This window comes from Choloepus didactylus, chromosome 24 (genome assembly GCF_015220235.1).
Source record: "Choloepus didactylus isolate mChoDid1 chromosome 24, mChoDid1.pri, whole genome shotgun sequence".
NCBI lineage: Eukaryota > Metazoa > Chordata > Mammalia > Pilosa > Megalonychidae > Choloepus > Choloepus didactylus.
In genome coordinates, this window is record NC_051330.1 from 21,394,087 (window position 1) to 21,408,502 (window position 14,416).

Consider the following 14,416-nt stretch of genomic DNA (forward strand, 5'->3'; position numbering starts at 1 on the left):
TACTTAGTATTGAATACTTGGTGAAATACCAGTTCTATTCTTTTCTTGGTGTTTTCCTGAACTGAAAAGTCTTGTTAAGAAGAATGCTCACCTAGAATTCTGTGTAAACAATATTTTAATTATTTTGAATACTGCTTGATATACCCATTCTATTATCTTCTATGGTGTTTTCCCAAGCTGAAAACTCACTTTCAGCAGAACACTCACCTAGAATTCTGGGTAACCAGTATGTCACTAAGTTCCAAATAATGGTTGCATACCAGTTCCATTCACTTTCTTGTGTTTCCCTGAGCAGAAATCTCACTTTCAGTAAAACACTCACCTAGAATTCTGCATAAAAATTATTACATTGTTTTGAATACTGGGTGAATTACCAGTTCTATTCTCTTTTATGGTGTTTCTTGAGAAGAAAACTCACTTTCAATAAAACAGACACCTAGAATTCTGTGTACCCATAATGTTACTTAGTTTTCTGTAGTAAGTGAAATAACAGTTCAATTCTCTTCTATCTTGTTTCCCTCAGCAAAAAATTCACTTTCAGTAGAACACTCACCTATAATTCTGTGTAAACTTACCTTACTTCATTTTGGATACTGGGTGAAACACCAGTTCCATTCACTTCTATGGTGTTCTCTGGAGATGAAAACTCACTTTCTGCAGAACTTTCATCTAGAATTCTGTGTAAACATTACGCTACTTTGTTTTGAATAGTGGTGGAATACCAGTTCTATTCACAACTATGGTATTTTCCTGAGGGGAAAACACAGTTCTTTAAGAACACTCCACAGAATAGCTTGTAAACCTGTTCCTTAGTTTTGAATACTGGAGGAATACCAGTTCCATTCAGTTATATAGTGTTACTCTGAGTCAAATAATTACTTAGAGAAAATGCCTAGAATTCTGTGTAAATGTTGTTACTTAGTTTTGAATATTTGTTTAAATACATGTTACAATCACTTATATGGTGATTTCCTGAGCTGTAATCTCATTTCTGAAGAATACTCACCTAGTTTTTGATAAACATTATGTTACCTACATTTGAATAATGCTTGAAATACTGATTCTATTCATTTTGTTTTTGCCCTTTGCTGAAAACTCAGTTTCAAAAGAACACTCATGGAGAATTCTGTGTAGCTGTTATGTTTCTATATCCAGAATACGGTGGATTACCAGTTCTATTCACTTCTATGTTGTGTTCCTCTGTGGAAAATTCACTTTCAGCAGAAACTCACCTTGAATTCTGTGTAACCATTAAGTTACTTAGTTTGAAATCTTTGCCAAATCCTGTTCCTTTCACTTCTATGGTTTTTTTTTTTTTTTTTTTTTCCAGAAAACTCACTTTCAAAACTACATCATTCTAGGATTCCCTGTAACCACAATGTTACTTAGTTTTGAATACTGGTGGAATACCAGATCCATTCACTCCCATTGCATTTTCATGAGTGGAACACTTAGTTAATTTTCAATACTTTTTAAATTTTCAATACTGGGTGAAATAGAAGATCTATTTTCTTCTATGGTGTTTGCTTAAGTGGATAACTCACCTTCAGATGATCATTCACCTAGAATGTTACCTAGTTTTATTACTGGGTAAAACACCAGCTCCATTCACTTCTCTTGTGTTTACATGAGCTGAATATTCACATCAAGCAGAACCATCACCAAGGATTCTGTGTAACTATTATATTACTTAGCTTTGAATACTGGAGGAATACCACACAAATTAACTTATATTGTGTTTTCCTGAGGGTAAATGTCACTTTCAGAAAAAAAAAATCTCACCTAGTACACTGTTAACTATTACGTTACTTAGTTTTAGATACTGGGTAAAATAACAGTTTTATTCTCTTCTATGGTGATTTCCTGAGGGAAAAACTCACTTTCATAAGAACACTCATCTAGAATTCTGTATAACCATTATGTTATATAGTTTTGAATACTGAGTGAATAACCAATTCCATACAGTTCTATGGTTTCTTCCTGATGTGAAAACTCACTTTCAGATGTATACTCACCTAGAATTCTATGTAATCCTTATTTAAATTATGGATACTGGGTGAAATACCTGTTCTCTTCTTGGCTTTTCCTGAACTGAAAAGTCATGTTAAGAACACTCACCTAGGGAGAACCTAAGATGGTGTCTAGGTGAGACAGGGCAAAAAAACAGCTCCACGAAAAATACTAGATAAAAACCAGAAAGTGACCCAGAACATCAGTTCCAGCATAGCAACAGCCAGACAAGGTCTGCTAAATCTACAGGGACCATGCATTTGGTGAAACCAGGAGTCTGCGTTCTGAAATGAGTGAGTTGGCTGAAAGTCCCTTGGCCATGCTGCAGTGTGGGGAAGTAGTGGGTTGGTGTTTGGAGACGGACTAGTTATTTAAAAAAAAAAAAAAGCCTGGGAGCAGCTGCAGATATGCTGCAGAGAGCTGCACAGAGAAGCACGGTGGGAGCAGGTTGGACTAACACCTCGGTGTCTGGTGTGGAGGATACCCCTTCCCACATCCACTGTTGATTATCTCAGGGCCAGGGGAACAAAGGGGAACCAAAAGGAGGAAAAACACACCACTTGCAGCCATCTCCCCAGTGGGCTGGGGAACACTCCTGCCCAGGGCCAGACACACAGCCCAGAGCCACACCAAGAATCCCAGTGTTATGGGGTGTCTTTCCTGCAGCACTGTGCACATGCCACAATATCAGCCATGGACAGTGGCCTTTAATACACCGATGGCTGATTATCCCAGAGCTGGGAGGGTGGAGCTGTGTGAAAAGGGGGAAGTTAACACATCCCATTCAACCATCTTTGAAGTGGGCTGGGAATGCCTCTGCATGGCACAGTATCCCAGGGCTTCCCTGGAGGTCAGTGCACACATGTGATGTTGTGCAGCCCTCCTTCAGCAGAGATCTTGGAAAAGCACAGCACGGAAGGGAGACCCACTCAGAAATTCCAGGGATCCTACATCAATAACAAGGACTTGTGGGTCAGTGACAGAGACAAACTGTGGCAAGACAGAAATGAAGGCTTAGACTCTTACAACAGTCTTAAATCTCCAGGAACACCTGGGAGGTTTGAATATTAAAGCTGCTCTCCCTCCCTAACCACTCAGACACACACCCCTCATTCAGGGTGGACAGCATCAACACACCCAAATTTAGTTCACCAATTGAACCCCACAAGAATCAGGTCCCCACAGAACACAAAGACAAAGTCAGGGAGAAATGACTTGAGGGGAATAGGTGACTCATGGATGCCATCTGCTGGTTAGAGAAAATGTACACCACCAAGCTGCAGTTCTGACAAATTAGACATCAAGTAAAGCAAATGCCAAAAGGCCAAAAACAACAGCAAATCTTAAAGCATATGATAAAACCAAATGATATGGAGAACCCAAACCTAAACACCCTAATCAAAAGATCAGAAGACACACAGTACTTGGCACAACTAATCAAAGAACTACAGACAGGCAATGAGAGCATGGCACAGCATATAAAGGACATGAAGAAGAGCATGGCACAGGATATAAAGGGCATAAAGAAGAACCCAGAAGTGCATAAAAAAGAAATTGCAAGAATAAATAAAAAAATAGAAGAGCTTATGGAAATTAAAGAAACTGCAAGCCAAATTAAAAAGATTCTGGATACTCATAATACAAGATTAGAGGAAGTTGAACAACAACTCAGCCTCCTTGAGGACCACAGAACAGAAAATGAAGAACAAAAGAAAGAATGGGGAAAAAAATAAAAAAAATCCAAATGGATCTCAGGGATATGATAGATAAAATAAAACATCCAAATTTAAGACTCATTGGTGACCCAGAAGGGGAAGAGAAGGGTAAAATTCTAGAAAGAGTATTCAAAGAAATTGTTGGAGAAAACTTCCCAAACCTTCTACTCAATATAAATACACAAAGCATAAATGCCCAGTGAACTCCAAATAGAATAAATTCAAATAAATCCACTCCAAGACATATCCTGATCAGACTGTCAAATACTGAAGGAAAGGAGCAAGTTCTGAAAACAGCAAGAGAAAAGCAATTCACCACATACAAAGGAAACAACATAAAACTAAGAAGAGACTACTCAGTGGCCACCATGGAGGCAAGAAGGCAGTGGTATGACATATTTAAAATTCTGAGAGAGAAAAATTTCCAACCAAGAATACTTTATCCAGCAAAACTCTCCTTCAAATTTTAGAGAGCTTAAATTTTTCACAAACAAATGCTGAGAAATTTTGCTAATAAAAGACCTACCGTACTTCAGATACTAAAGGGAGCCCTACTGACAGAGAAACAAAGAAAGGAGAGAGAGATATAGACAATTTTAACAGACATATATAGAATATTACATCCCAGGCTACTGGGACACACATTCTTCTCTAGTGATCACAGATCTTTCTCCAGAATGGACCATATACTGGGACATAAAAACAAGCTTCAATAAATTTTTAAAAAATGAATTTGTTCAAAGCATATTCTCTGACCACAGTAGAATACAGATAGAAGTCAATAACCATCAGAGACTTGGAGAATTCACAAACACCTGGAGTTGTAAAAATGAGGGGGAGATGAAAACATTCCTGGCTAATTAAAAGCTGAGGGACTTCATCACCAGTAGATCAGTCCTATAAGAAATGCTAAAGGAAGTTAAGCAGGCTGAAAGGAAGGGACACTAAACAATTGACTGAAACTACATGACAAAATAAAGATTTCCAGTAAAGATCACATGGTAAATATAAATACCAACACTACTGTATTTTTGATTTGTAACTCCACTATTTACTTCCTACAGGATCTAAAATACATAAACTGTAATGATAAATCAGTGGTTTTGTACTCAATGTAAAATATGTAATTTTTGACAAGAACTACATAAAGGTGGGGGAATGAGGGAGTATAGGAACATAGTTTATGTGTCATATTGAAGTTAAGTTGGTATCAAAGAAAAACAAGATTGTTATAGATTTAAGATGTTAAATTTAAGCCCCACAGTAAACACAAAGAAAGTATCAGAGAATATGACCATAGAGATGAAAAGTAGAATATGGGTTATGGGAAGTGGGGCAAGGGGCAATGGGGAGTTAAGAAATGAGTGTACGGTTTCTGTTTGGGGTGAAGGGAAACTTCTAGAAAAGGATGGTGGGAAGGTGATATCATTGCAACATTCGAAATGTGATTAATCCCACTGATGGAATGCTAGGGAGGGGGTGGAATGGGAAGATTTAGGCTGTATATATGTTTCCACAATAGAAAAAATAAGACAGTCTAAATAGATGACAATTAAATGCTATGGATGATCCTGGATGGGACCTGAGGATCAAGGATGGGAGGCTCAAAGGGACACAAGGAAAAAAAAGGAAATATAGAATACAAGCTTTGTATCAATGTTGAATTTCTTGAACTTCGTAGCTGTGCTTAATGGGATTGCATAAAAGAATGTTCTTGTCCATGGGAAAGGTATATGTGAATTATATTGTTTGTTCAAAGATATGTGCAGCTTGCTCTCATGTTCAGAGGACAGAGCAATAGATGATGGATGATAGGAAGGGAGGGAAGGAGGGAGGGGGGAAAGACAGAAATGGTGGTGTGACAGGATGTTAAAGGTGGTGGATCGGGGTATCGGGGGAGGGGGTCAGGGTATGCTGGAGTTCTATGTATGGGGTTTGTACTGTTTTTGCAACTGTTCCTGTAAGTTTGAATTTGTTTCAAAATAAAATTTATTAAATTAAAAAAGGAACACTCACCTAGAATTCTGTGTAACCATTGTTACTTAGTTTTGAATACTGATTGAATACTTCTCCACTCTCTTCTATTGTGTTTTCCTGAGCTGAAAACACTTTCTGAAGAACACCCATTCACACTTCTTTTTAAGCATTATGGTCCTTAGTTTTGAATACTTTGTGAAATACTAGTTCCATTCCCTTTCATGGTGTATTCCTTAGGGGAAAAGTCACATTCAAGTGAACACTCACCTAGAATTCTGTGTAACCATTTTGTTATATTTTTGAATTCTGGGTGAAATACCAGTTCCAATCATTTCAAGGTGTTTTCCTGGGCTAAAAAAACACATTAATCAGAACATTCACCCAGAATTTTGTTTACTGTTATGATACTTAGTTTTCAATACTGGTTTTATCGATTAGGGTTTTCTAAAGAAACAGGACCAACAAGAGATAGCTATAAATACATTTTATAAAAGTCTCATGCAACTGTGTGGAGGCATGAGTCCAAATTATGTAAGGCAGTATGCATGATTCCATATTACATAGGGCATGCAGTGAACTGGTAACCCTGATGAAGGTGTTTGATGAACTCCTCAGGAAACTGCTGGCTAGTCAATGAAGTGAAGGTCCTTTCTTTCTCTCCCTTAAAAGCAATCAACTGATTGGATTAAATCCAGCTGATCGAATTCTCTCAAAGTATAAGACATGCCCTTTGTTGATGCAATCAGTTACAGGTGCAATCAATTGACTGATGATTAAATAAACCAGCCTTCTGGTTTACTGCCCAGCCACAAATGCCCTAGCAGTAATGGTTAGACCAGTTCTTCCTTGACCAGATACCTGGACACCATCATCTGGTCAAGTTAACACATGAACCTAAGCATCAAAGGCCACCCCTTGTCATCCCTTGATCCTGACTCTCAAGGGGAAATAGCACTGCAACTACACAATGGAGGTGAAAATTTTTCCTGAAATACAGGAGATCCCCTAAGACATCTCTTAATCCTACCATGCCCTGTGATTAATGTCAATGGAAAATTGCAACCCAATCCAGGCAGGACTACCAATGGCCAAAACACAGGAATGAAGGTTTGGGTCATCCCACCAGGCAAAACGCCATGGCCAGCTGAAGTGCTTGCTGAGGGTAAAGGGAACATGGAATGGGTAGTGTAAGAAGGTAGTGATATGAACTACAACCCCATGACCAGTTATAGAAACAAGGCCTATAATGGCATATTTCCTTGTTTTGTGATGAGTATTTTTCCATAAAGCAAATATCATTTTCTTCTCTATTTTATCCCTTTATCATTTCATAAGCTAAATTGCTCATTTCACAATATTTAAGTTAAACTCCAGTTTAAGAGTCAATGTCACCCAAAGATTTGCACCCTATTCTAGAGAGATTTACTGAGTTTCTAGTTATACACAGGATAGCTGAGTATTGTTAGGTGAAATATATACCTGTTATTGTGCTCTTAAAGATAAAGTATGGTTTAAGGTGATGTGTATAACTATCAAGTTGACAAGGGGTGGACCATGATGATCAGGTTCATGTCTCAACTTGGCCAGGTGATAATTTTGAGGCATTTGCTCAAGAAAGCACTGGCCTGTTAATTGCAAGGACATTTGTGGCTGTTTAATAAACCAGAAAGCTGGTTTATTAGATCTTCAATCAACTGCACCTGTGATTACATAACAAAGAGTGTGTCTTCCGCAATGAGATAATTCAAGTAGCCAGATTTAATCCAATTAGTTGAAGACTTTTAATGGAGAAAGAAATCTTCACTTCCTCTTCAGCTAGGAAGGGAAGTATTTCCTGAGGAGTTCATCAAACATTATCAGAGATGCCAGTTTGCTCCCTGCCCTATGGAGTTTGGACTCATGCATCCCTACAGTTGAGTGAGACACTTGTATAAAATCTTATAGTTACAGATGTCTCCTGTTTCCTTAGAGAACCCTAATACAGTCCCATTGGATGATACTGGCCTTTCATCCTTCCTGTGTCCTCCAAGCAAATGAGACCATAGAACATTGGAATGAATCACTCAACTATACAAAGGCCATAAGGAAGAACTTATTGAGTGGTACCCCTGTGTAGCAAATCTAATGAGACATTGAAAATTGCATTCCAGTAGAAGAGAAACATAACATCAGGTTATATGGAAGAAGAGTCATGTGACTTTAGGGCATAAACTCCTATATGAATCCCAGCTCTTACTCCTATGAAAGACAACTTCTGATGTGCTATTGGGGCTTAATGGAATTGGAAAGGATTGCCATCAAGAGCACTCCCATTCTCCTAAGGCTAGAAATCCCCCTCATATTCTGGGTTCAGGGCAATCAGAACCCTTACCCAGGCAGTGTCCAATGAAAAAGTATGATCAAATGGAAGTAGTAAACTCAGGATTGTGCTCACTCAGATCCCCAGGAAGAGGCATGCCTGCATGGTGGGTTGGCAAAGGTGCCCATAAAATGTAAGCCTGTTGCAATACAGGGAACTTCCCTCCATGCATTGAAATCCAGAGGACCCTGACATATGGACATCCCACCAGATGCTCAGTGCTGGTTCACTGATGGGTACGTCAAACTGAAGCCATTGGTCAGCAGTAACTGTTTCACTTGCCTTGGGTAGATGATATACCACCCCCGGCACTGATAAATGGGACCAATGGGCTGAACTGTGAGTGGTACTAATAATCCTGGAACATTTGGATATAAGCACCCCCATGCATGTTTACTGCCTCATGGTGGAAGCCATCACCAAGGCTTAGCAGTCTGGTCACATTCATGGACAGTATGCAATTGGAGAATCAAATATTCCCTAGTTAGTGAAGGGACCTATAGAAACAAGTGGTGATGTGGAAAGGCACCAAATGCATTACTCATATTTATGGATATGGCAAGTGTCCTATTATGATATCTTTGGAATGAAATAGCTGGTGAGGAATACACTAAACTGCTTTTTACAACCCATGAGGCTTGTGAACCTGGTGGTAGAGAGGCTGATGATCTCTTCCTGGAAAATAAGCATAATGTACTTAATCTCAGTGACATCAATGAAATAGCTGAATTTCCCATGAGAGCACCTGCTATAGGTGAATCCACCATGGAACTGGACATGCAACTTCTGATGCCATGAAATTTGGGGCCTGGGAACAATTAATTTCCCAATAAATTTCTAACATATAGAAATTGAATTTTATTTTTCTTCAGATCCTGTGATATTCCAAAAATTAATAATGGCCTCTAATTTTCTTTTGCAAATAGCAACATCTATGTATTGAAATGTCACCTACAGACAAAACATTCTTATTTTTCTTCAGAAAAGTTTTCTTTTTCTGTCACTCTGACTTATTACACTACATAAGTCCACCACTATGTCTACACATAATGGAAGTTATGAGAAGAGGCAACCTTTTCTTGGTATCTATTTAGGGTAAAGGAATGAGTCTTTCAATATTGCAGAAAATATAAGGTGTAGTAATGAGAAGAGAAATACTTCTAGTATCCTCAATTTTAGTAGGAGAGAATTCAGCAATCTTCTAAAATTATGAACTTAACTGAAAAGTTTTCATATATGCATGTTCTGGACAATTTTTCCAAAATTAATGTCAAGTATTGGATTCCCACATCTGGACCATCATAATAGCATTGCCTAAGGGTCCTGTATATTTTGGGATTACCTCTTTGATTATTAAGATGTTTATTTCAGTGGTTTCTGATACTCTCTAATGGGCCATTAGTGAGGAGAAATGGGAATTATCTGGACCTCTACTTCACTCAGTGTACTGCATGTAAGACCATCTCCCTACTCATATGAATATTGTTACTGAGATGAAGTAATATTCCCCCCTAATAGCAAAACCAAGGTAAACATATCTGTTCCTCCCCTTCAGATACTTAATCATTGGCCTAAAAAATGTTCATCATTCATCAATTAGAGGAAACCATAGAAGCAGTCACTTACCTTAGAATACAACAAAATAAGACTTCACATTCTATCCCCATGCCAATAGCATTTCCAAAACTGATCTCCGTAGCTCAGCCACCAAATATCCAATAAGTCACCTAATCCCCTCAAACACTATCCATCACAGAGACACAATAATTCATGATCACAGCCTCCCATATTTCTGAATAAATGATTTCCCCTGAGTTTATATTAAATATAGTCTCCATCATGAGGTTTCTGGATCTCCTCCAATAGGTATCAACCTCTTAAAACAGTGTCTTCCCTCTTTCTTCATGTTTTTATGACTTTACCATGTTATTTCATGTTTTCATGGTTATTCCTAAATTTAGCTTTAAGCACACTAAGGCTTCATTTTCACTGAATGATATGGCAAAGTAATTACAGTCCCAGTGTTTAATTCCTACAGATACCTCTTATTTTATTGAAAGATTAAATTACAAATTAAGGCACTCTTACATTGAGAACATAGCATTTCTCATGTAATTTCTCTGGCTTGCTTATCAGAGCAGATGACATTCCACTGCCATTAGATTTATATTATGTATTGTACCATACATCAGACCATTCTCTAAAAGCTTTGCTACATAGGTGACATTTGTACAGATTCCCTCCCATATGAGTTTCTTTAAATTAACTGAAATAGTACAGATGGCAAATGACATATCATGTATATTACAAAGTGTATTTCTTAAGTGTGTGACTTCTCTAATTTGTTTAAAAGTTAAAGCTATGTCTGAATTCTCTTCCATATTCAAAACATGTGTAGTGTGATTTCTCTCATTTGATCTAAGGTCAGAATGTTGACTGAAAACTTTCCCGCATTGATGACACTCATAGGGTTTCAATCAAGTTTGAATAATTCCATGTTGTCTAAAGTTGGAAGAATTAAGGCTTTCCCATAAAGATTACATTCTTATGGCTTCTGTACACTGTGTTCTCTTCTGTTGCCTGAGAACTGAGTGAAAGCTTTCCCAAATAGATGACATTCATAGGGTTTCTCTGCAGTGTGAGTTCTCTCATGCTGTCTCACAACAGAATATTGAAGTATCTCCCACACATGACATTTATAGGGTTTCTCTCCAGAGTGAGTTCTCTCATGCCTTCTTAAGGTATAACAACAAAGGATTTACCACAGGTATGCATTCATAGGGTTTCTCCCCAGTGTGTGCTCTCTTATGTAGTCTAACGTAATACTGAAGGCATCTGTACATACATGACATTTATGGGGTTTCTCTCCATTGTAAGTTCTCTCATGTTCTCTTAAGAGTATTACAATGAATGAGGCTTTACCACACGTACGGCATTCATACAGTTTCTCTTGTGTGTTCTCTCATGTCTTAACAGAAGAATTTTGACTGAAGGTTTTCTCACATACATGACATTGATGGGGTTTCTGTCCAGTGTGAACTCTCTCATGTGTTCTTAGGTTAGAACAATGAAGGCCTTCCCATGGTGATGGCATTCATAGGGTTACTCCCCAGTGTGTTTTCTCTCATGTACTCTAAGATAACAATACTGACTGAAGGTTTTCCCACAGGTATGGCATTCATGGGGTTTCTCTCCAGGGTGTGTTCTCACATGTTGCCTAAGGTAAGAATTTTGACTGAAGGTTTTCCCACAGATATGGCATTCATAGATTTTCTCTTCAATATGGGTTCTCTCATGTCGTATGAGATGGCAACATTGACTGAAGCTTTTCCCACAGATATGGCATTGATAGGGTTTTGCTCCAGTATGTGTTCTCTCATGTCGTTTAAGATCAAAATATCGACTGAAGGCTTTCTCACATACATGACATTGATGGGGTTTCTGTCCAGTGTGAACTCTCTCATGTGTTCTTAGGTTAGAACAACGAATGAAGGCTTTCCCACAGGTATGGCACTCATAGCATTTCTCCCCAGTGTGAGTTCTCTCATGTGCTCTAAGATAACAATATTGACTGAAGGTTTTCCTGCAGGTATGGCATTCATAATTTTTCTCTTCAGTGTGGGTTCTCTCATGTCTGATGAGATGACAATATTGACTGAAGGTTTTCCCACAGGTATGGCATTGATAGGGTTTCTCCCCAGTGTGTGTTCTCTCATGTACTATAAGGTAATAATATTTACTGAAGGTTTTCCCACAGGTAGGGCATTCATAGGGTTTCCCTTCAGTGTGGGTTCTCTCATGTTGTATGAGATGATAATTTTGATGAAAGGCTTTCTCACATAAATGGCATTTATGGGGTTTCTCTCCAGTGTGAGTCTCCTCATGTTGTCCAAGTTGAAAAAAACTAATGAAAGTTTTCCCACATAGAAGGCATTCATGTGGTTGATTTCCAGTTTGACTACTCTTGTGTTGTCTGTGGCCAGTGCTTTTAATAAAGGCTTTAGCACTTTGATGGCATTCATATGATTTACTTCTAATGTGAATCTGTTTATGTTGATTAAAATACAACTGGTCACTGAAGTCTTTTCCAAGTGGTTTGCTTAAATATTGTTTCTTTCTCATGGGAATTGATGCATGTGGAGTCACTGTGGGTCTGAAAGTGGAATCCTTTTGCAAGTAATTACACTGAATGGAATTCTTTTGAGTATGAGATACCTGCTGTGGGGAATTAGATGACAGACTGTAAAACATTTGTTCACATACATACATTTCTCCATTTCCAAACATATGATCTCTCAACTAATCCTTCAGTGATTAAAATCTTTCCCATGTGAATTTAATATACACATCATTCAATCAGGTTTTTATAAATACTCAGTTTAGAGGTTTGTGTTCAGTTTAATTTTTCCCTAAACTCAAACTATAACAGATTTTGTTGGATTAGCATTTAACCACAACATGAATTACAGCTAAACTAATTTATTCAATCCCCAGGTATCTGTTTGGAAAACAGGTTCACACCAATGAAGCTTACCAATGGCATGATGGTAGAATTTTCTTTTCTGCAGGTGAGTTGCATGAATGCTATTTCTGGCTGTTTACAGTCACTTTTCCTGCCTATAATTATTGAGGAATAAAACAATAATTTGTAGGGTAGCATTATGGGAATGAAAACATTGTAATGTCCCAATATCCCTGTCAGTATGTTCAAATACTGACACTTGGCTGGGAAAGAATATCAAATTAAGGAATACTCTAGGTAGAAGAAAACATTATATGACATCAAAAATCAGAGATTTTCAGGATTGAAAAAAGAGAAAAATAAAAAGAAGTTTTTATTTCAAAGAAGAAAAAAGGGAGAAAATCTTCCAAGAGTAAGACCAGGACAAGGCTCATTATATACTATTAATTCCAATAATACACGAATATCTCTTTCCCAAAGTCAGACACTTGGACAGAACTTGATAAAATGTATTTGACCACATATGACTAAAACTCCCCCTTTATGCCTGCCTATGTTTCAGAAATCATAGCTCACTTAAAGAAACCTGAAGTTAATATTTCTAAGGACATACTAACTAATGAGGCCTGTCTGCTATTGATGCACACATTCCTAGAGCTCACCTGGGTTCTGGTTTTGGAGAAATCCCATTCCTTCTGTCCACACCTCCTCTTCTTGTGCCAACTGGGAAAGCACATCTGATGTGCAGACCTGATACCCTGTAGTAGGAAAAAAAATACCTGGATTTTGAGTTAAGTGTTAATAGTGCATTATCAAGTCCACGGCAGGCCAGAAGAGAAAAAGGTAAGCATTGAAAGTCAGTAAAGCAAAAGTACTTTGAACATAGAACATTGATGATATTTCACCATCAAAAGTGTAACACAACCTTGTTCTCATTAAAGTGGGGACCTCTGGTTGTTGCTGTCCATGCACAAGTTCAAAGAGAGACTGCAGAATTACCACAAATGGAGATATTCTGTTTCTGCAACTGTTGAATATTTTCAAAAATAATCCAATGAGCATAAACCCCACCAAAACTAAATTCTACATGGAAAATGATATATGTCATATTTTTACTATTGTGCTCTGAAGCCTCAGCATATCCCTTAGGGCAGAATAATTACTTCAAAATGTCTAGTCACCTATTTATCCATTCAAAAATAATTTATTCACTTATCAGCACTGTACTGAGTGTTGGAGACTGAGATTTAAGAATGACATTAAGTTTTGGTCAAGAAGATTAAATGCTATGGAGGTGAAGCAGATGTAAGTAAAAAACTAGAAAACATTTCATTTAAGTTGCATGTGTTTAAATGTATACACAATATAAAATATTACAATAATATAAAAGTTATACAACAATATAGAGAAGCTGATCTAGAATCTTGAAACAAATAAACAGAAGATGATATATGAGATACATATATATAGGTAGATAGACAGATTAGATTGATAGTACATATCAATGATAGATAAATTTTCAGAGACTCACCTACTGAGATGAGATGATTGATATTCTCTAGCACCACTTCTCTGAACAGCTTTCTTTGGGATGTGTCTAGCAATGCCCACTCTTCCTGGGTGAAGTTAACAGCTACATCTTTGAAGGTCATTAACTCCTTAAAATATAGAAATTTGGGTGCACACAAAGCCATTCTTACCAAAGTCCTGATGCTAAAAGTGACAGCACTAATGAAACAGACTGCTTCTGCTTGGAGTTCAAGTAAGAGCACACTCAATGTTGAACTGTCATATACTTTTCAGAAACACTCATGGTCACACAGACATTCTGAGTATCTACAAATCCATTGTAAAGAATACCACATATGTGGTGTGATGTACACCTGGAAATTT

At 37.6% G+C, this 14,416-nt stretch overlaps 1 protein-coding gene across 7 annotated transcripts in view; it reads right to left on the reverse strand.

Moving 5' to 3' along the window:
- Positions 1 to 10,063: 10,063 nt before the first annotated feature.
- Positions 10,064 to 14,416, reverse strand: part of LOC119520099 (zinc finger protein 596-like) — a 58,187-nt gene continuing 53,834 nt past the window's right edge. For 6 of the 7 annotated variants that reach the window (XM_037817855.1, XM_037817856.1, XM_037817858.1 and 3 more), the window contains 4 exons: positions 14,055 to 14,181; positions 13,186 to 13,281; positions 12,596 to 12,678; positions 10,064 to 12,279 (listed from right to left, as the gene is read on the reverse strand). In XM_037817855.1, the coding sequence (XP_037673783.1) occupies positions 11,164 to 12,279; positions 12,596 to 12,678; positions 13,186 to 13,281; positions 14,055 to 14,181 (1,422 nt within the window). In that variant the 3' untranslated portion in view covers positions 10,064 to 11,163. Of the gene's footprint in view, positions 12,280 to 12,595; positions 12,679 to 13,185; positions 13,282 to 14,054; positions 14,182 to 14,416 lie in introns of those variants that run through there. The other variant, XM_037817861.1, reaches the window with a different exon arrangement.